Source organism: Streptopelia decaocto, assembly GCF_964273445.1.
Source record: "Streptopelia decaocto genome assembly, chromosome: 7".
In the NCBI taxonomy this organism is placed as follows: domain Eukaryota; kingdom Metazoa; phylum Chordata; class Aves; order Columbiformes; family Columbidae; genus Streptopelia; species Streptopelia decaocto.
Window position 1 is genome coordinate 5,086,028 of NC_138661.1, and position 21,587 is coordinate 5,107,614.

Sequence of the window (21,587 nt, forward strand, 5' to 3'; positions counted from 1 at the left end):
GCATCAAACCCAGTCCAGAGTTAGGGAAACCACGTTGCTGCTCTTATCAGCCTGAAGACTTATCTGGAGTTTCCAAGTATATTCTCACGGCAAGAATTCCTGCTTTAACCTGAACCAGCAATGCGCCATGTCGTTACCATTTCTAGTTAACTGAAACAGACCAATGAGATGGCCAGTTAAACAGAGCTTGGGATTTTTTCCGACGCTTAGCATCAGAGCTATGTTAAGAAGCCCTTCAGTGGGTATGAGCTAAATGAGGCTTGTCAGAAAAATCATAATTAAAATTTATTACAAAGAGATGAGTGGTGTTACTAGGTAATGAGTGAGCATTTCTCTGGAAACTTGAGGAACTTATAGGAGAGAAATTTGTTTGCTCTGAAGAAACTGCAAGCATTTTTGGAAGTAAAACTGTCCTAATCAGTGCAGCAAATGTTTAAAAATACGGCTGTGTTCTGCAAAGCTCCGGTACCATCACAGGACTTGCCAGCATCGGTGTCAACCAAGAAAATAAGGCCTGCAAAGGTACTCCAGGTGCTGCCGGAGAACGTGGTTTCATGAGATGCCTTCTGCTAGAGGGATAAGGGGTTGTGCTCAGATCCTGCCTCCAAAAACTCTGCGCGATGTGTAGACCCTTCCTTATCGGGCAGTTTCGTTCCTCCATAGTCCCAAATCCTGCTGCTAAGCCGGGCTTGTGCAATGCACAGCAGCTGGGATTCCAGCTCAAGGTATGTGCTGCTGTGCACGATCAAGCCCTGCGGGGAATTAAAACCATGCTTTTGGGGGTGGGGGGTAATTGTCTAGGAAATATTTGAATAGCTTCTTTGGAAGTGCTGCATGTCCGTAGGGGAGCTGTGTGAATTTGGAGGGTTTCTTGCAGAGCCAGTTGCTGTGAGCTGTTGAGAAATGAAGGCTGGTACGTGGCTCTGGGTCTGGCACAGTCCCCAAAATACAGCAAATTTTGTTAGTCTCATAAGGCGGGAAGATCTCATCAGGAACGATCCTGATTAAAAGACTAAGCCTGGATTCTGCTGAAGGTTGTCCTGATTTAGAAGATAATTCCTGCAGCTGGGGACACTGCAGGGCAGTGTTTCAACACAGGCTTACGTCTCAAGGGGGTGTTTAAAGTTAAATGCCCATAGAAGTGCTCTCGTGAGGAATTTTGGATGGGAGCCTGCTCTTTCCACGTCAGGCTTTGTCCTTTCATGCCTTGCGACGCTCTGCCCCATGGCCCCTTCTCCAGTCGCTGGAGAATGGTTTTGTTGGTAAAGTTCTCAGTGATCCTTGTCAGCTTTTCTGTCAACGGGGATAAAATCAAGTAATAAAAGACCAAAAAGCTGGAAACTAATGTCAAACACATCCAACAGTGGTTGCTCTATATCACAAGATGAAACAGCCAAGCTGTGTCATCAGCCATGTTGTACATATGTCATTTCCTACAACATCTGAACCCTCAGCAAGCCACTTCTTTAAGGATCTACGCTTCCATTCAGAATGGAAAATAGTATAAAGGAACGTTTCTGGTTCCTGTGGATCCGGGGAAACACAATGGAAAATACGGCTTTGAGTGTAGCTGGAGAGCAGGAGGCAAAGAACCAGGAAGTGACCAGTGGTGAGCCAGGCTCAGTCTATGGAGGTCTGAGTCACCCATCCCAAGAGCTTGGGCTGGCCAGTTGTGATGTGATGGTGGACATTATGAGAAACACTAAATAGTATCTGAGTGAGATCTTCTCTAGGTTATAAAGCAACATATATCATGGCTATATCTGAACTGTAATCTTAATGCTTGGGAAAACCTGACTTCTCCAAAGAGTGTGATTTCTCATTCTCCATAAGTTGGAAGAGCCTTTTTTATTGCTCAATACAAAGGGGGAAGGGACGTGGTGTTGAAATCTGCTCTTGAAATCATGCTACCTTTAGCAGCAGTGGTTTTGATCTCTAATCTATAACTCGGTTTTCCAAGCCCACACATTATGGTTTTCACGTTCACACAAAGCTTTGCCTCTCCCATGGATCCAGCTGTGTAAAACTAAGGCTGTTTTTCATAAGGGCGTAAACCAGCTTTGGAGTCAGCTTCATTCTGGGGCTCTGCTCTCAGTCTCTGAGCATGTATAGATTGTGATGGATCAAGTGAACCCCAAATCTGGTCCTTTGCTCCCCATCCTCTTACAGACCTCACCATCTCCATAAGGCGGGTGGTGAGAGCCTGGCCCAGGTTGGCCAGAGAGGTGGTGGCTGAACCATCCCTGGAGACATCCCAGGCCAGGCTGGACGGGGCTCTGAGCAACCTGAGCTGGTGAAGATGTCCCTGCTCATGGCAGGGGTGGCACTGGATGAGTTTTGCAGGTCCCTTCCAACCCAAACCATTCTATGATTCTATGGCCGTTGCAACTGCTGCACATGAGTTTATGCAGAGGTGCTGCCATCTCTTTACAGCTGCACAAAGCAGTGCAACGTGCTGTGTCTGCAAGGCATTTAGCTTTTTGATCCTCCCTGTCAGAGCTGGATGCCTGTAACAGATCCTGCCTGCTCTGGGGAACTGGATAAAACCAACAGACACTTGGGGGAGAGGTTGGTTTATCTGCTGGGCTCTTAGTGCTACTCCAGTTAAGTCATCATCAGTCATTTCCAAAAGGTCACTGGGATTTATACGACTTCTATTTAGAGTTATAATTGGTCTCCTGTTTCTAAGAACACTTATGGACTTTAAGTACTTGAAGACATTTCATTTTCCATCAGTGCCTCTGTCGTGCAGATCCTGGAAACTCAGTTCTGGTGGCTAAAGTGCAAATACTGTTCTCATAATAGGAACTTTCCTTCCGATCCTTTTGGCCGCTGCCAACTCCTCCTCCCATAGCCTGCAGCCATGAGACGCTTCCACTTCTCATGAGCCTCTAATCGTAGTTTTGTTCCCCACTGACAGTTTGCTGTGGGTGTTGTGTGTACAGACATGATGTGGTTTCCAGGTGGAAGCTGATGCTTCTCTTTCTATCGTTTATTTTTGTGTCTATGTCGTTTTTACAGCCAAGGAAGCTTTTGAAGAGGCAGGAAACATCTTAAGTGGCCATGTAACGATGGGGATGTATTTTGAAGATGATGCCTTGGCTTTGTAAGTTGTTCCTCTTTTTTTTTGATGAGAATTCAAACTGATTGGCATTTAGTGAAAGTGTCACATGCTGAGTGTTTAACAGCAGCCCCAAACAGCTACAAGTGATTTGGTCCTGTAGATAGGTTGGTCAAGACTCAGCCAAAGGGAGATACAGCCCTGGCTCTGCCACTGATTTATTAACCTGTCCATGGGCAACTCATTTAACCCTGTGAAATGAGCGGTCATCTCCCTTCCTGCTGTTCGAGTTCACTCTGGGTATTTTCAGTCCTCCAGCTGTGCCAGCCCCCCATGCATCTGTTGGGTTCCCCATACAACAGGACTAAACTCCTATGGGGAAACAATCAGGCTGGAAAAATGATGCCCTCTAGTTAGGATCAGTGCGTAAGGAAGCAAAAACAGATCTTCTCTTTCCATCAGGGAAAAGTGACGAATTGTTACTGGTCTTCCTCTTTCTGCAGTCCCTTCACCTTCTCACCTGGAGTCACCATCCCTGGAGGGGTTTAAAAGACACATAGATTAGGTTCTTAGGGACATGTTTTAGTGATAGACTTGGCAGTGTTGGGTTAATGGTTGGACTTGATGATCTTAAAGATCTTTTCCAACCCAGATGATTCTATGGAGCTGTCTTGGTGCGGAGCAGATGGCCTTTCTGCAGCCCTGGGAAAGGCGTTGAGCTCCTTTGGTCTCATCCAGCTTCCTGGTGGGCACAAACATCTGGCTGCAAGATGTTTGCAACTGCTGAGGTTGTGGAAGAACCTACCTCAATCTTTTCAGCAGCTAATCTTACCATGGATCTTTTTTTCTTGAAAGACGCACCCACCCGTTTCTTTCCCCTTGGCAAAACCAAGATGTTTCCACCATTTCCAGACAGAGCTTTGGGGTGGGTGCATCCTCCTCTGGGGGAAGAATATGGCAGCCTTCCTCCTGCAAATATGATAAAGGCAAAGACAAGACTTTTTTGGTCAGTTCCTGATTAAATAAGAGCATCAATTGCAGCCCTAACTTTAAGCCAAATAGGATCTAATGGGATTTAAGCCGTCCATGCACTTAACCATGTCATTAAGGCTCACTCCAGCAAGGGGCAAAGTGCTTTGAATTAAACTGTGAGAGATGCTTCAGTGCCTGTAAATGCAGCCAGATCCAGGGGGAATCTTCAGCTTGTCCTGGCATCTCATTTCCATCAGGATTTAACTATCAAGGCAGAGTTAAAAATCCCAGCAGATCCTTGGCCTGTTTTCCAGGTGTGGATTTAATGCATCAGTGAGTTATTTTCTTTAGTTTCTTACAGATGCAATGCACCTCGAGTGTGTGTGATGAGACATGGGTGTTTTTGTGGTATGCACGGAGAATAAAAATGCAAATATCTTGGTCGTACATCTTTATTAACCAATCTGTGCTCAAAGAACCAGCCGTGGTTGGGTCTTTAATGCAAGGCAGTGCCAGACTTGTTCAGTGGGAAACCAGTGGGTGATGACAGGTCTGGAGTCACAACCAGCAGCATCAGGGTGTAAAACCTGATTCCCCAGCTGATATAAGGAAAACACAAAAAAGCAAGGAAGGCAGGGTGATCTTACAAAAGATACCAATAGAAAAAAATCTGTGTTCTCTCAGCAATGACACATAGGAGAATACACCTTCATCCTCCTGCTCCAACCCCGGTAAGCAGTGTGTTGGAATAGTTAATACAGTTTATACAGATATTCATTCTGCCAAGTTTGGATTTTGGCTGTGATTTGTGGGTGAAGCTACTGTAGATGGTCGTCTTCTCAACAGTAATAGAAAGTAAACACTTACAGGAATTCCTTATGCAAGAGCCAGGCTCACTTCCCTTAAGAAAATAAAAGCTATTCTTCTGCTAAATGTTTGAGGAGGAAATGTCTGTAGCTCTCGGGTCACGGAAAGCTGAGTCCCCCTTCCCAGAGCTAAAGGTATACAAAATGCACAAAGAATGTTGGTGACAAAACCTATTTGCTCAGCAAGCACCTGCTCGCTTGGTAGCTAATGAAAAAACAAAAAAAGTGTTAAGGAAGAAATGCTTTGAATGAAGTCTTTATTTATTTCTCAGATAATTAGATACGATAGATTCCTGCCAAGTATTTGTTTGCAGATGTTTTTGATTTAAATGCAAGTCTCATATTACCCATCGAATGCCCCTACTGTATAAATAGAAAGCTGTCATAAGCAACAATACAACCAGTCAGATGAGAAGTGATTTCGGGGTAGACTCTAGTTATTAGTTGGGGAATTTGTTGATTTTTCTGTCAGTGTATAATAGACTTCCTTATCGAAAGCTGCCGATCAAATTAATGTATTTAGACATATGAAGCAAGGGTCCTCCCCTCCTCTGAGAAGTCATCAGAGTCTCTTTGTGACCCGTGCAAGTTAGAGAAGCTCAAAATCCCTGAATTTAAAAATTTACTAGGGTTTTACTGTTCTTAATTAAAGGGGAATACAGATTAATTTGAAAAACAACAGAGAAGAAAGAAGGTTGGAGCATGGAAGGTGTTGGTCTCTTCTCCCAAGGAACAAGCACCAGGACCAGATGAAACGGCCCCAGGTTGATCCAGGGGAAGTTGAGGTTGGATCTTGGAACAATTTCTACCTGGAAAGGGCTGTCGGGCATTGGAACAGGCTGCCCAGGGCAGTGGTGGAGTCACCATCCCTGGAGGGGTTGAACAGACACAGAGATGAGGTTCTCAGGGACGTGGGTTAGTGCCAGGGTTGGGTTGGTGGTTGGATTTGATGATCTTGAGGGTCTTTTCCAACCAAAATGATTCCATGATTCTATGATCTATTGATCAAAGGACTCCCAGCCATGACCAGGGGTGTGAGATTCAACTTCTTTGAGAAGCAGAGCTTGGGAGTCCAGGCAGAAAGGGGAAGGCTTAGCTCAGGGCTAAAGATAAGTTTAAAAAGCTGAAAAGTATCAGATAAATCCAAGAACCGTTTAGCAACAGATTCACAACATTTGAGGCCTTCGGGAAAGTCCACAGTCATTCATTACTACTGCTCTTTATCAAGATCACAGTGCAGATCTTGGGGTGCTCCTTAGAAATGTGCGATGGGTGTATTATTTCCGGACAGATAAGTGTTGTCATGGGGGAAGTGAAAGGCCCATGTAGGAGCTGAACACCATGGAAATGTGTTATCTGCAGTTCCATCCACTTGCTTTGTCACTGATGACCTAAACCAGCAAACACTGAGATTTTTACAGCAAATTTGAACAAACTTCCGTCCCATTCAGAACTGCTAAAATAAGTGTCCAAACCGAACTTGCCCAAGCAAACCGTGGAGGGAAGTGCAATAGCTTGTAACGTGACTTTTCTATGAGCTGCCTTTCCTTAAAAATAAGTAGCTTGTTGTGCAGTAAGCTGAGTCATAGAATCATGGAAATAATTTCAGTTGGAGGAGACCCTCAGGTTCATTGAGTCCAACCATAACCCAACTCTAGTACGAAACCGTGTCCCTAGGAACCTCATCTATGTGTCTGTTCAACCCCTCCAGGGATGGTGACTCCACCACTGCCCTGGGCAGCTTGTTCCAATGTCTGACAACCTTTCTGGGAATAATTTTTTCCTCATATCCAATCTAAACTTCCCCTGGTACAACTTGAGGCCATTTCCTTTCATCCTATCACTTGTTACTTGGGAGAAGAGACCAACACCCTCCATGCTACAACCTCCATTCAGGTAGTTGTAGACAGCTATAAGGTCTATGTCGCATCTTTCTTATATGAGAAAAAAACAAAAGATGGGCCAGACTACTTTTGAAAAGGAAATCAAAAGCTTTCCACCTCCCCACATCCACAACCCGGAATGTCCTTACACCTTGCTCACTTCCCCAGCAATTCTGGTGTCACAGCCTTTGAAAAATTTCCAACAGCCTTAGAAAAATAAAACTACGGACACCCCCAAAAAAAACCTGTTGATGCAGCTGACTTATTGCGTCGCACCCTTCCTCTGCCTCTGACATCTGGAACCTTCAGGACTGAAGTTCCTCAAACTTCCAGAGAATTACTGTCTCATCTTTGTGTAGCTCCTGCCCTTTCATTGCTCAGACTTCTCCTATTTTTGCTCTTTCCACCTTTTCAGCTTTTCTTTAAATACCCTCGACCTTCTTAACCAGAAGAACATTGGGGAACAAAGGGCAAGCTGGTTTCTTCACCAAGAGTACGTGTGCAGGCTCTGTTGGACTTTAACAAAGTGGTCTGTGTCCACCAAGCCAGAATTCAGATCTCCTGGAGCTTATTTTGTGTAGATTGGTGTCCCTCAGATGGAGTCTAAGACACCCAGTCCCCACTTTTCACCACGGCGGTGCCAGCTCTCTTTGCAGCAGATTTGGTCCATGACAAATCCCTCATCCACTTCTTGCCACCATCCCTCTTGTGCAGGTCCCGTCAATATGCTGTGTCTCCCCCGGCCCTTCTTCTCGCCAGGAGTGGAGGTCGGAGCGTGGAAGGCATCGCTTTGTCCAAGCAGAGCGCGCAGGACATGGTGCAGATGATCAGATATGAATTGCTGGACATTTTTGTAAGTAAAAACAAACAAAAAGGCATCTTCTTTTCCATTGCAATCATTTGCCCTGATTATAGCGTAGAGCTGTGCAAATTAAATATCTTTACTCATTATTTCTGTCATGCTGAGTTATATTTGTTTTTAAATTTTATGGCTTGGACCAGACAGTCTGGACGGAAATGTGCTGTTTGCTGTGTGGTCTCCTGGGAGGAAACTCTGGGAGTCCAGGGTCTGGCTTGTGCCCATGGTCACAGTTCTACTGCTGTGGTGGCTTGTCCTCTTGCAGGGGCAGCTCCCTGGCCCTTGCACCTGCCTTTCAGAGACTGCTTATAGTCACAGAATCATTTTGGTTGGAAAAGACCTTTAACCCAACCATTAACCCAACCCCGGCACTAACTCATGTCCCTGAGAACCTCATCTCTGTGTCTGTTCAACCCCTCCAGGGATGGTGACTCCACCACTGCCCTGGGCAGCCTGTTCCAATGCCCAACAGCCCTTTCCGGGAAGAAACTGTTTCCAATGTCCAATCTAAACCTACCCAGTGCAACTTGAGGCCGTTTCCTCTCATCCTATCACTTGTTCCTTGGGAGAACAGACCAACACCCTCCATGCTACAACCTCCTTTCAGGTAGTTGTAGAGAGCAAGAAGGTCTCTCCTCAGCCTCCTGTTCTCCAGGACAAACAAGCTCCTTGCATTCAGCACGAACCCTACAGCCTTGCTTAGCCCCCACACCCCTCATGTAAGGACAGAAAGTCTAATTTTGTCCTGTTCTCTCCTCCCTGTAACCCCCAACTTCTTGTTTTGATGTCTTGCAGCCAGAAATCACCGTGCAAAATCTACCCCCCTACTTGCAGCTCGGAAAGCCCTTCCTCATCTTGTTCAGCGATGGTGACATCGGTCAAATGGAAAGCGAGGAAATGCTGAAGGTGGCAAAAAGAAGATCCCAGCAAGTGTTTTTGGCTTGTTGGTTAAACTTGTGAGTGTGCAGAAACCTATTTTCTTCTTTCTGTTAGCTCACTCTTAGCATTTCAGGGCAAGAAAAAACTGAGCCTGCAATTACTGCAAACACTACCTAGCTGTTAATGTGATTATCTGGTCTGAAGTCATGAGTTGGGAGGTCAAATCATTTAGCAATGATTCAGATTGTGTTCTGGACAGCTGCAAATTTGCGTGATGAAGCAAAATTAGTAAATGTTTAATAGATTGCAGGAGTAATTTTCAGTAGAGTAAAATGTTCTCAAAGATATTTCATGGTAGCTTGGCTCAGGCTCTGGTGTTATTTGTATTTTTCTTAGGTGTGGGAGAAAAGAGTAAATTTGCAGTCCTGTAGTGTCTTATGGTGAATTTACCACCAGCAATTAGAGAGGATAGCAGGGTAATTACTGATTGTTGACTGGGGCAAATCAAGTTTTCAGCAGAAGGGAGAGACAGAAGTCCCACAAGGCAAACTTAAAAAATATTCAAGAAACAAAATGATTCCAGGAGGTAAGAAATAGAACACGGTAGGAGAGGGGATTTTTTTTTTTAATCCTCCCCTCCCTAATTGCGTTTTCAATTTTTAGTCTCTGTTTGCTTTGCCCAAGCCCAGAGATACCTCAGTGTCTTAATCATAACGTGCTTTGAAGTCTGGGAAGCGCCTCGCAGCGTGGGCTGAAGTTGAGCTAACGGGGAATGCATGTTTTTTCAAAGAGAAGCCAATTTGTTTGCCAGTAAAGGCACAAGAAACGAGAGCCCCTGGAACTTCCCCACCTACACATCTGCCTTTCTTGAGAAAGAAAGAGCTGCCTTTTGTCAGAGCGAAAGGGCTTTGCCACAAAAAAGGGGCAGAATATGGTCACGGGCTCGGAAAAAGTAGCACAGTCCTCGAAAGAGGAGCTCATTCTCATGGCGAGAGCCAGCTCAGACCTTGCGCATCGCTCTTAGCCGGAAATAGTGTGGGAAGAACTCAGCATCTTCGTGTGCTTGCTGTCCCTCCACCTCCATGTACTTTTTTTGGGGCTCTGTGTCACTTGGGGGAGTTGCCTGTCCTGCTTCTGGGGCTGTGGGGAAGCACCGAACAGCTGCCCAGGGGCTGGACCAGCTGAGCACAACCCTCTGCATCAGCTCCTGCCTTTCAGATCCACAGAGGCACAGAGGCTGGGGTTGAAGGGACCTCTGGAGATCACCCAGTCCAACCCACCTTCTCATGCAGGGTCACCAGAGCAGATCACACAGGATCGGTCCAGGCAGGTTTGAATGTCTCAGAGAAGGAGACTCCACTCTGGGCAGCCTGGGCCAGGCTCTGGCACCTCACAGCAAAGAAGTTTCTCCTCATGTTCAGATGGAACCTCCTGTGTTTCAGTCTGTGCCCATTGCCCCTCACCCTGTCATTGGGCACCACTGAACAGAGTCTGGTCCATCCTCTTGACACCCATCCCGGAGATATTGATCAGCATTGATCAGATCCCTCTCAGCTTCTCTTCTCCATGCTGAACAGCCCCAGCTCTCTCAGTCTTTCCTCACCAGAAAGATGCTCCAGACCCCTCAGCATCTCTCGGTCCTCTTGTGCTGCGAAACCACCGGTGAGCAAGTTGAATCTCCTTTTCCCCACAGGAGGAAGACTCCGGTGGGACGTGGGATCCTGAAGGCGTATTTTGCCACTGTTCCTTCCTTGCCTCTTCTCCTCTGGGTGAACCTTCATGCCGGGGGTCAGGTATTCAAGTTCCCATCGGAGCAGTCCATCACCGAAATGAACATCTTGTCTTGGCTGGAGAAGCTCAAAGCAGGACTGGAGATTCCCAGCAGTAAGTGGAGACGTGTTTGTAATTTTCCTCAGCTCAGGCCGTTAGCTCCACTCTGTTTATGAGAAGATGCTCCGTGCAGTAAATTGTCTGCCCTGGAATTTAATGATGGAAAAAGTAGCTATGCTAATTTGAGCTGGAGCAGTACAAATAGTCCGGCCAGAAGAGAATACCCGCCCTCATGAGTTTGCTTTGGGGCTGTTTAATGTTCAGAGCCAAGTGTGAATAGTTCTGTATCGACATCTCTTCCCCGCGATAATCGCCAAACCTGGCTGTCCTCTCTGGCTGCTGCAAACAGACCTTCTGAAACACAGCCCGCTAATAAAAAATCCCCTGACTCCAAGTTGTAATAGCTGCTCTTTAGGTGCCTTCCAGCACGTTTTTGGACAGGAGAGGATAAGGAAGCTGGTGCTTTGCTGTGGTCTTTGGGACATAAAGTGTTGGCTTGGACTGTGAAGCTTTTCACTGTGTCACGAAATATTACACGGAGGCACCCCGAGGTTAATTTAAGGGACAACAGAGTCCACAACAACTTTTATTAAACCAGTAAGAAACAGGGTTCTTGCACTCCACAAGTGACTTAAATACAGGTTCGGATATCAGTTGAGGAAAGAATTTGAAGGGGCAGCAACTAATACAACAGCGGTCCACAGTGTGCATGCACGTGGCTGCACCAAAACAATGCCGGGGCCAGCCTTGGGTCCCGGAGAAGCACACACTTGCCAAACACGGTGCAAAAGAGATGCACGTACTCGTAGTGAGTACGAGAAGTGTGCACTCGCGATTCCGCGAGGGTAAATTTATAATACACTCGCAATTGTGCGAGGAAATAATTTACTTACCCGTGCCAGTGTGCACGGAATCCTACACGTGCTTATCTGAAAGCACGGGAGGAAAATACACTCGCGGTTGTGCGAGGGGCTCTCAGCGGCCACTCGCGACTGTGCGAGGATTAATTTAAAGTACCCGTGCAAATGTGCACGGAAAATATATGTGCAAATGTGCACGGAAAATATATGTGCAAATGTGCACGGAAAATATAAATGTACTCGCAATCCTGCGAGAAGTTTTACTTACACACGTGGCGGCAGGGCAAGTGGAGTCTCCATCCCGGGGAGCGGGGGGGGCCCGTGGCTCCCGGCGGCAGGGGCCAAGCTCGTGCTCCGAGGGACCCGCACAATGGGCCGAGTCGCCGACGAGCGTCCCGTTTTTATAGGCTGATCAGACCTGGCTGGAGTCACTCTAGAAGCTTCTCTGCACCCCCACACTGTCTGTGGGTGCCTCTGAAGCTTTCCAAACATCCCCCATACTGGCCGCAGGGACCCAGCGGCTCAGTGGCGCCTGGGCACTCCCTTCTCCTAATGGGCCTGGCAGGGTGTGCTCTGGGCCACACAAAAGAAGCTGTTAGCCTCAAGTACCAGAGAAAGAGGGGAGGGGGGTTGCATTCCACGACAATCCCACCCTGTGACTACAGTCATGGTCTGATATAACTCTGGAGTGGTGTTATAGTCACCTCTTGCCTCCAAAGTAAAAAGGGGACGGTTCTGCCGGTGAGCCTTAATGTCCACTGTGGATCACCATGTCTCATGTGTTGACTTACCCCTGCAAAACAGTTATTAATAACAGTATACAATAGAAGTAATTACAACTATCAACAATTGCCCAAGGTAGTTATTGAGTCCCAGCATCAGTCACAGCTCATTAGTGCTTCCATTCCTGTGAAGGCCTTCCTTCTGAATGGCTTGCTGGTGTTAGCTGGAACCTTTTCCACCCCGTCATTGTTGGTGTTGTTTCCAAGGCATCTGGATGCTCTTCCATCCCTTGCTGGTGTTGGCTGGATCTTCTTCCACAATAGAAACAGAGATTTTGTAGAAAAAACCTACAGCAACACTTATCAGTTGTTTTAACCTGAGCGTTTGGCTTACCTAAGAGTAGCAGCTTTATTTTGCATTCCCCATCAGGCACTCGTGCACACACACGTTAAATCACACGCGCCCAGACACCCATAGGCCATGTGGGGTCCCTGGCTGCTGCAGCAATGGGGAACCAGTGCAGCTAAAACCTTACACCAAACACACACAAGCAAACACCTTAAGGCAACCACCGCAATGGGGGGTTTAAGTTAAAAGGTTACATGCCTCTTTAACCCTCCAAAAGCAATGGCTTATTGTTATTTAAAATCTTCAGAAAACAGCCTTATATTTATCCAAGGACATTTCAATTTGCTATTCCAATGGACAAACATAAGTTTTGTAGAAAAGAGGGAACCAGGAAAAGCAGCTTCAAATATGCATAAAAGCAACAAAAGTAGTTAAGTCTGCTAATACTGAATGCAAAAGAATCTTAGAAGGTACAGTTCGTTCACATGTCCAGGCCGAAGCAAAGACTAGTGCCATGACTCTGCTTGCTGCTGGTCAAAATCCCTTATTAGTCTCTTAATATGAGACAGCTTGTTGGTGGAGGTACACGCATCTGTACTTCTCTTCCACCCTGTCATCTTTCTTCGCCCTGCAAGAAAACACAAAAACAGATCTCGGTCCCTTTGGAACCGGGCTTTCATAGTTAACATGTTGAACTAACTCAGAAGTTTCTGAGCAGGAACTATCTCTTGGACCTTTTGTCTTGGGGGCAGGTCTTTATCGAGTTGTTGCCTGTTATTGACTCATTATCAAAATCATTAATGGCCTCCATAATGCCTCATTTAGCTGCAGTGGAGTGCCAGTATATATATATATTTTTTTTTTGATAGCAAGTAATATTAGCAGCTACTTTTAGTAAGCAGCAGTGCTGAGGCACATTGCCGGGTCCTAGTGCGAGCTGCCTCTGAACCTCAGAGAGCACTGAGCCGGGGCGGGGTCGCTGGCCCAAGCCGCGGCTTTTTTTTTTTACTTCAGTTTGCGAGAGTGGGGGGGGGGGCGCTCCCGCCCGAAGCGAGGGGGGGGTGGCGGCCAACCTGGGGAAGGTGGTTGCCTCCCGGCGCTCGCAAGGCCGGGCTGCCCCGCCCCACACCGCCAGGGCTTGGATGCCAGGAACGGTGGCGGGGAGGGGGCCAGCCGGGGGGAGGTGCGCGGAGAGGCGGCAGAAGCTTCACGGGGAGAAGTTTGCCTCCGTTTTTCGGGTCACGCCCGTACTGGACATGTATTTCTAGCAGCTCTTTCAGGCTGCTCCGTTTCGCGCCGCCGGTCCCGGAGCGGTCGCCAGTCCCGGAGCGGTCGCCAGTCCCGGAGCGGTCGCCAGCACTCGCGAGGTCGGGCTTTGCTATGCCGGACCCTCCGAGTTGCTGGAGACTCCGCTTCGCTCCGCCAGTCCCGGAGAGGTCGGGCTTTGCTATGCCGGACCCTCCGAGTTGCCGGCACTGGGCGGGGACCGTCTGGACACCGCGGCTAGGGACAGGTCGTGGTCTCGACTGCGATGGGCAGTCGGGACCGGCCGGGAGAGGGGAAGCGTCCGAACTACCACTTAACAATATCCGATCACCCTCGGCACACGGGACAACACAAACAAAGCACGTACACGTCTCCATTTCAATGAAAGAGAGCACATCCTCTCTTTCATCAACACTGTTTTCAGTGTCAGGAAGCGGCGGGGCGGCGGGGCGTTCGTTTAAAAAGCCCGCGCGCTTGTTTTGCCGCAAAACTTCTTCCTCTCTTTGGAAGTCAAGTTTACGCACAGCCCGCGCTAAGTTAAAGCAAACGGCCAGAACGAGACACACCGCGAGAAGACAAGTTGAATCAGAAATGTTACTCAACCCTCCAAATAATTCCTCCATCTCTGATATCCTGCACGACTACGCCAAAATTGTCACGAAATATTACACGGAGGCACCCCGAGGTTAATTTAAGGGACAACAGAGTCCACAACAACTTTTATTAAACCAGTAAGAAACAGGGTTCTTGCACTCCACAAGTGACTTAAATACAGGTTCGGATATCAGTTGAGGAAAGAATTTGAAGGGGCAGCAACTAATACAACAGCGGTCCACAGTGTGCATGCACGTGGCTGCACCAAAACAATGCCGGGGCCAGCCTTGGGTCCCGGAGAAGCACACACTTGCCAAACACGGTGCAAAAGAGATGCACGTACTCGTAGTGAGTACGAGAAGTGTGCACTCGCGATTCCGCGAGGGTAAATTTATAATACACTCGCAATTGTGCGAGGAAATAATTTACTTACCCGTGCCAGTGTGCACGGAATCCTACACGTGCTTATCTGAAAGCACGGGAGGAAAATACACTCGCGGTTGTGCGAGGGGCTCTCAGCGGCCACTCGCGACTGTGCGAGGATTAATTTAAAGTACCCGTGCAAATGTGCACGGAAAATATATGTGCAAATGTGCACGGAAAATATATGTGCAAATGTGCACGGAAAATATAAATGTACTCGCAATCCTGCGAGAAGTTTTACTTACACACGTGGCGGCAGGGCAAGTGGAGTCTCCATCCCGGGGAGCGGGGGGGGCCCGTGGCTCCCGGCGGCAGGGGCCAAGCTCGTGCTCCGAGGGACCCGCACAATGGGCCGAGTCGCCGACGAGCGTCCCGTTTTTATAGGCTGATCAGACCTGGCTGGAGTCACTCTAGAAGCTTCTCTGCACCCCCACACTGTCTGTGGGTGCCTCTGAAGCTTTCCAAACATCCCCCATACTGGCCGCAGGGACCCAGCGGCTCAGTGGCGCCTGGGCACTCCCTTCTCCTAATGGGCCTGGCAGGGTGTGCTCTGGGCCACACAAAAGAAGCTGTTAGCCTCAAGTACCAGAGAAAGAGGGGAGGGGGGTTGCATTCCACGACACACTGCCTCCCTCCTTCTTTGATCATCCCATTGAAGCTTTGGAGGACGGCGGTGAGAAGGGTCTTCCTCATCTGTTACACATAGACGTAGGGTGCCACAGGGAGACCTTCTCGCTCTCCACAACTACCCAAAAGGAAGTTGTAGCATAGAGGGTGGTGGTCTCTTTTCCCAAGTAACAAGTGACAAGCCAACAGTGATGATGACTCCACCACTGCCCTGGGCAGCCTGTTCCAATGCCCAAAAACCCTTTTCAGGAAGAAATTATTCCCAATATCCAATCTAAACCTCCCCTAGTGCAACTGAGGCCATTTGCTCTTGTCCTATAATTGTCCTCTCGTCCGTGGGGTGGTGGCTGCATAACTCTTAACAGGGGAATGTCTTTGCTTCTCAGGTACCTTGTCTGAGGAAGACTGGAAACCACCTCTCCCTGCTTATGACTTCCTCCGGATGATGGAGACCACCATGCCTGAGCTCTCCCTCCACACCTCCCACCAACCTGGGGAGATGCCGGAGCAGCACCCGCCCAAAAGCCCAGGAGGGGACACTGCTGTCCCCAAGGAGCCATTGCAGGACAACAAAGCAGAGAAAGTTGTGTCCCCTGGGAGGGACCTGCGGGGGACAGCCCCGAGGCTGGCGGCGAGGGAGAAACAGGGCAAGAGACACAGCGAGCTCTGAGAGCCCAGTCAGTGAATGATGTGGGACGAAGCCCGGAAAACTTTATCATTTTCCCACCCCTCCATGAGCCTTTGCACCAAGGAGAGGAGCTCTTTCAGCAGTAAAGTAACAGTGAAGGGTCAAACCAGCCCTTAAGTCTCAGTGAGTTCCCTGCCACAGCATGTCACTTGTTCTAGGGACATGGTTTAGTGCTAGATTTAGATTATGGCTGGACTCGATGATCTCAAGGGTCTCTTCCAACCGAAACGATTCTACGATTCTGCAAGACCTTATTGTGGCTTTTCCATACTTAAAAGGGGCCAATAATAAAGAAGGCAACAGACTTTTTATCAGGGCCTGTTGCCATAGAACAAGGTGTGATGGTTTTAAACTAGAGGAGGGGAGATTCAGGCCAGACATGAAGAAGAACTTGTTGCCCCTGAGGGTGGTGAGAGCCTGGCCCAGGTTGGCCAGAGAGGTGGTGGATGAACCATCCCTGGAGACATCCCAGGCCAGGCTGGACGGGGCTCTGAGCAACCTGAGCTGGTGAAGATGTCCCTGCTCATGGCAGGGGGGGCACTGGATGAGCTTGGAAGGTCCCTTCCAACCCAAACTGTTCTCTGATTCTGTGATTTTGCAGTGGCTGTGGTGTCTGTACACCCCACACCTTGGTCCCTCCACTGTTAGGATTGCATTTCGCACCAAGGGACAGGAGCAGATCAGGGAGGCTGCAGCAAGGGAGCTCAGCCCTCCCTGTGGCTGGGGGAGCGATGGGGGCAGCTCACTGGATGCTCACTGAACGCTCACTCGCATGACAAACTATGCTGGAAATGTCGAATCAGCACAGCCCTGCTCTATATAGTTTCTGTGTCACATAAACACTTCGGTTGCGCCCGAGCAGGAAGGAGTGAGTGATTCCAGGATAAAAAGCACATTTCTCTCTCTCCCCCGCGTGCAGTAGCAGCTCTAGTGATCTGTGTTGCAAAGCTTTGCTCTCAAAAAGCATTTACATCTGCACTGTGAGTGTGTGGAGCTGGGAGGGCAAGCGTGGCACCCGCTCCAGGACTGCTAAAACTGGCACCTGCTTGTGTTTACACCTGTCTTGGGAAACGAATTTGTGAGCATCTTCATCCTCGTGGGGTAAAAAAGGAGCATCTGGTTTTATTACAAAGGCCAGAGCTCAGGTCATCACAACAGCCGTGAATAGCCGGGGCAAAAATCTGCCAGCAAATCCTGAGGGCAGGCAGGTTGGAAGATGGCTTTGCTCAGCGCTGGCATTTTCTTGGGTACAAGCCCAGGGGGGTTATTTGCAGCCTCAATATTTCTTTGCTCTCGGTGACAGCAGCGAGGTTGGTGCTTTCTGAGCCGGGGAAAATGCAGGGAGTGAGTTCCACAGAAAAAACAGTGCTTTGGAAACCAGGGGAGGGAGATGAAGGGGATAAACCTTTCCAAGGTAGGATGGAGCTGCTTTTCCAGCCTCTGCTCATCTCCTGGGGACACCCCAGGTCTGTCCTTTGTTAGAGGACCTGAGCCTGCGGACCAGCGTGGGAAGCTTTGTCTAATGCCAGTCATGCCACGACCATCTTCCCACCCCCTTGAATAAATATCTGCTCCTTTCCATAGCACCACTGAGATGTCATGGGAGGGTCAGATCCTCCTCCTCCTTATGGCTCTGAAGTTAGTGTGGAGGGGAAAAATTGAATGGTGAGAAACTGCTGAGAGCCTTGTAAAGTCCGTAATTCTCATCCACATGGTTGGGAATATTTTGAAATGCCCAGAAATAGACATTAATCTAGGGCTTTCCTTGAAGCCCTTAATTGAAACAGTCTATTTTTGGACTTGATAACAGGCTTGGAGCCAAAAATGTATATATTCAAAGTAGTAAACTGTAGTATGCGGATGGGACCCAGACATGCAGCCAACTATTCCCAAGGGAAGGAGCAGGTCTGGGCACAAATGGATCTTCTGTGAGTTCCCGTCATTCCTCTGCTCTATAAGGTCATAGACACATAGAGTCATAGAATGGTTTGGGTTGGAAGGGACCTTCAAAGCTGCCCCAGTGCCACCCCCTGCCATGAGCAGGGACATCTTCACCAGCTCAGGTTGCTCAGAGCCCCGTCCAGCCTGGCCTGGGATGTCTCCAGGGATGGTTCATCCACCACCTCTCTGGCCAACCTGGGCCAGGCTCTCACCATCCTAGAAAGTCTGTCCCCATCTTTCTTACAATCCCCTTTTAAGTACTTTAAGTGACACTGCTGGGCTCTACAAACTGGGTGTTGGGCCCTTCCCCATCCTGTCCCCAGTGATGCTGCTGGTACCACATTGCTCTCTCACTTGGTGCAGGTGAAGTACGATATTTGGCCTTGTGGTTGATGTCTTAAATAAACTCCCACCTTAAGGACAGTCCATCCACATCCGTCCTGGGTGCAGCATGATGGGTCGAGGGGCTGGTATCCTGGGCTGGGGGCACCCCTATGAGAAGGCTCTATGAGCCCCTTGAGCCCTGAGGGATCCCTTCCAGCAGGGTTTGTGCAACACCAGGGGTGTTCATGCATCCTTTTTTAATCACATCATAGAATCACAGAGTCATTTGGGTTGGAAAAGACCCTCAAGATCATCAGGTCCAACCATTAACCCACTCCTGGCACTAACCCATGTCCCTTAGAACCTCATCTCTGTTCAACCCCTCCAGGGATGGTGACTCCACCACTGCCCTGGGCAGCCTGTTCCAATGCCCGACAGCCCTTTCCAGGAAGAAATTGTTCCCAAGATCCAACCTCAGCCTCCTCTGGCACAACTGGCCATTTCCTCTCGTCCTGTCACTTGTCACTTGGGAGGAGACCAACACATCCCTTGGCTGTGCAGCACCAGGACAGGATCCTGTCACTAGAGGTCAGTGCCACATCTCAGTTATAGCTGCAAAAATTGCTGCCTTTCCAAGTGTTGCTTCAATTAATGCTGGAGCATTTCCACCCAAGTGATGAGGGGTTAGTGACCACTACCTGGTGGTGCCCTGGTGGGACACTAGTGGCTGAGGGATTCTTTGCACCCAGGGGCGGTGGCTGTGACAAGCTGAAGGGCTGGGGCGTCCCCCATGTCAGCAGTGGGGTCACTTAGAGGTGCAGGAACCCCAAGCTGAGCCCAGCCAGCGGGTCCCTGCAGCTGCCAGTGCAGGTGCCAGCGGTGACACAGGGAAGGGTTGTGTTTGTCCCTATCCCACCACTGGCATCAAACTGGGGCTGCAGCTGCATTGGCTGGAGCTGCTGACAGTGAACGGGGGTGCGGGTTGGGGTCCTGGACCACATCAGGGTGCATTGCCTGGCTTTGATTTTTTTGGTTTGTTTGTTTTTAAATATAAAATGTCTTTTTCCTTGTGCAGCATAAGCAGGCACTTAGGGAAATACATATGTGCCAGGATATGTACATAGAGAGAGAAAATATTAGGGGTATTGGGGACAGTTGATTGTGGTCTGCAACCCACAGCACACTCATTTGTGTGCTACTTTTTCTTAACCACTGTGGCTCTGGGAACAAACTGGTGTGGAACTAAATATTCTGCAGTGGGTGTTTACGCCCTTGAGTAAAAAGCAAGTCAGTGGAAGGAGACCTTTTTCAACCAATTAATACCAAAAGACGTCTGTTTGGCGAAAGCACAGATCTGTCTCCTTAGATGACATGCGTGCTGAGCTGGAGAACACAGAGATTTCCTGACCGATATGGCATTAACTATTCACAGAAGACCAAGTTCTTCTTTTGATGGTGACACACAAAAGGTGGACGTTTGCGTGCACTTTGTGTGCTTTGGGAGCTTTTCAGGGGCTGTTTGAATGTCAGTGGTTGATCAGAAGATAAAATGATGACACATGCAAGGGAAAAAAAAAGATTATGTGCTTGTCCTAGAGAGCAAACCAATTTAAATTATTGTCCAAAACAATGCTAAATTCTCCAAGTGCTGTGTTCTGACTGGTCTTCCGTGTCCTTGGTGAGCCCTGCAGGGCCATCACCATCAGTGAGGAGGGAGGAAGGCTTGCAGCAGCAGTGTGGGGGAACATGAAGGATGCACGTTGTATTTTCCGTGCTTAAAGAGCTTTTAGAGGATGGGTTAGGGAGCTCAGTGAACTGAACAGCATGAAAGCCCCAGGGACCTGACTGTGGGGTAGATGTTTCTGTGCCATCTGCTGCCCTGGGATGCTCGGTGCCAGCTGACTCGGGACCTGCTCCCATGGACATCTCCGCAGATGCTTTCCAAGCTGTGGAACATCAGGAAGCAATCACAGTGTTTCTCCCAGCTTTCCAGCCCTTTGAGCAAAACAAGGATGGCAAAATAACAAAGTCCTTGTGGTGGAAGGTGAATTGTCCAAGTTGGCTGTTCTCAGCCCATCCTGGACCACTGATGATCACAGTCCTAAGCCTGGACCAGTGACAGCCACTGTCCCTCCCAGTAAGCCTCAGTCCATGGCCAGGCTGTCATCTAAGCCGATCTACCTTCACAACTGTGAATATATTTCTTTTTATATTTATCTGTTTGGGATTCTGCAGCTCCATTAATCATGTTTTAGCACTCAGTAAAGACTTAAAATCAATTAGTCTGAATTGTAACATACAAAGAAAAATAAAAACTGAAAAAGAACTGGAAATTAAACTCAACAGTTGTTTCTAAGGTAGGTGCCCCATCCCTGGAGACATCCCAGGCCAGGCTGGACGGGGCTCTGAGCAACCTGAGCTGGTGAAGATGTCCCTGCTCATGGCAGGGGTGGCACTGGATGAGCTTGGAAGGTCCCTTCCAACCCAAACTGTTCTGTGATTCTGTGATCTGGCTTTGCCACAGGGATACAACTGCAGGACGGCAGAAGACAAGTCTGTGACAAGGAGAGGACATTGTCCCAGGAGGGAGATGCTGGCAGGCAGGAGTGGGGGCACGGGAAGGACACATCTGCCCGTGCACAGGCAGCATTGCCTGTCAGCGCTGCCAGGATGTGCAGCAGCACAGAGAGGTGAGCTGGCTGCTGCCTCCGGGACTTGTCGGTGTCTGGTGCTGCGTGGGGACAGGGGGTCTGGCAGGGGTGGGGGACGGTGGGGACCAGTCACTCCATCCAGTCTGCCAGAGATGCTTTTCCTGTACGGCAGGCTCCCCTCCAGAACAGCTTGGCCATAATCCCTGCCATAGAATCACAGAATGGTTTTGGAAAAAACACTTAAGATCATCAACTCCAACCGTTAACTCAGCCCTCGCACTTAACCCGTGTCCCTGAGAACCTCATCTCCACATCTGTCCAACCCCTCCAGGGATGGTGACTCCGCCACTGCCCTGGGCAGCCTGTTCCAATGCCCAACAGCCCTTTCCAGGAAGAAATGGTTCCCAAGATCCAACCTCAAGCTCCCCTGGTGCAACTTGAGGCCGTTTTGTCTCGTCCTGTCGCTTGTTCCTTGGGAGCAGAGCCCGACCCCCCCCGGCTCCAAGCTCCTTTCAGGCAGTTCAGAGATCAGAAGGTCTCCCCTCAGCTCCTGTGCTCCAGCCCCTTCCCCAGCTCTGTTCCCGTCTCTGAGTTGCCATGGGTCACCCTCCCCTGACACAGGGCCCCACCAGCAGTGACTGAGCTGGGGCTGTTTGCCCGGATTGCTGGGTGAGGCTGGTCTCCTGCTGAGGCTTTCTGGAATTGCCTTGGGCAGACAGATGAACAGACCTCAGCCCACACTTGGATGCATCCAATTTTACAAGGGCAGTGCAAATCATGGTACCCTGGGGC

The 21,587-nt window shown here is 49.0% G+C and overlaps 1 protein-coding gene across 3 annotated transcripts in view; it reads left to right on the top strand.

Moving 5' to 3' along the window:
* TXNDC16 (thioredoxin domain containing 16) overlaps window positions 1-16,158 on the top strand; it is a 45,136-nt gene extending 28,978 nt beyond the window's left edge. For all 3 annotated transcript variants that reach the window (XM_082058190.1, XM_082058189.1, XM_082058191.1), the window contains 5 exons: window positions 3,022-3,106; window positions 7,497-7,635; window positions 8,437-8,597; window positions 10,214-10,404; window positions 15,578-16,158. In XM_082058190.1, the coding sequence (XP_081914316.1) occupies window positions 3,022-3,106; window positions 7,497-7,635; window positions 8,437-8,597; window positions 10,214-10,404; window positions 15,578-15,861 (860 nt within the window). In that variant the 3' untranslated portion in view covers window positions 15,862-16,158. The remainder of the gene's footprint in view (window positions 1-3,021; window positions 3,107-7,496; window positions 7,636-8,436; window positions 8,598-10,213; window positions 10,405-15,577) is intronic.
* Window positions 16,159-21,587: the final 5,429 nt, after the last annotated feature.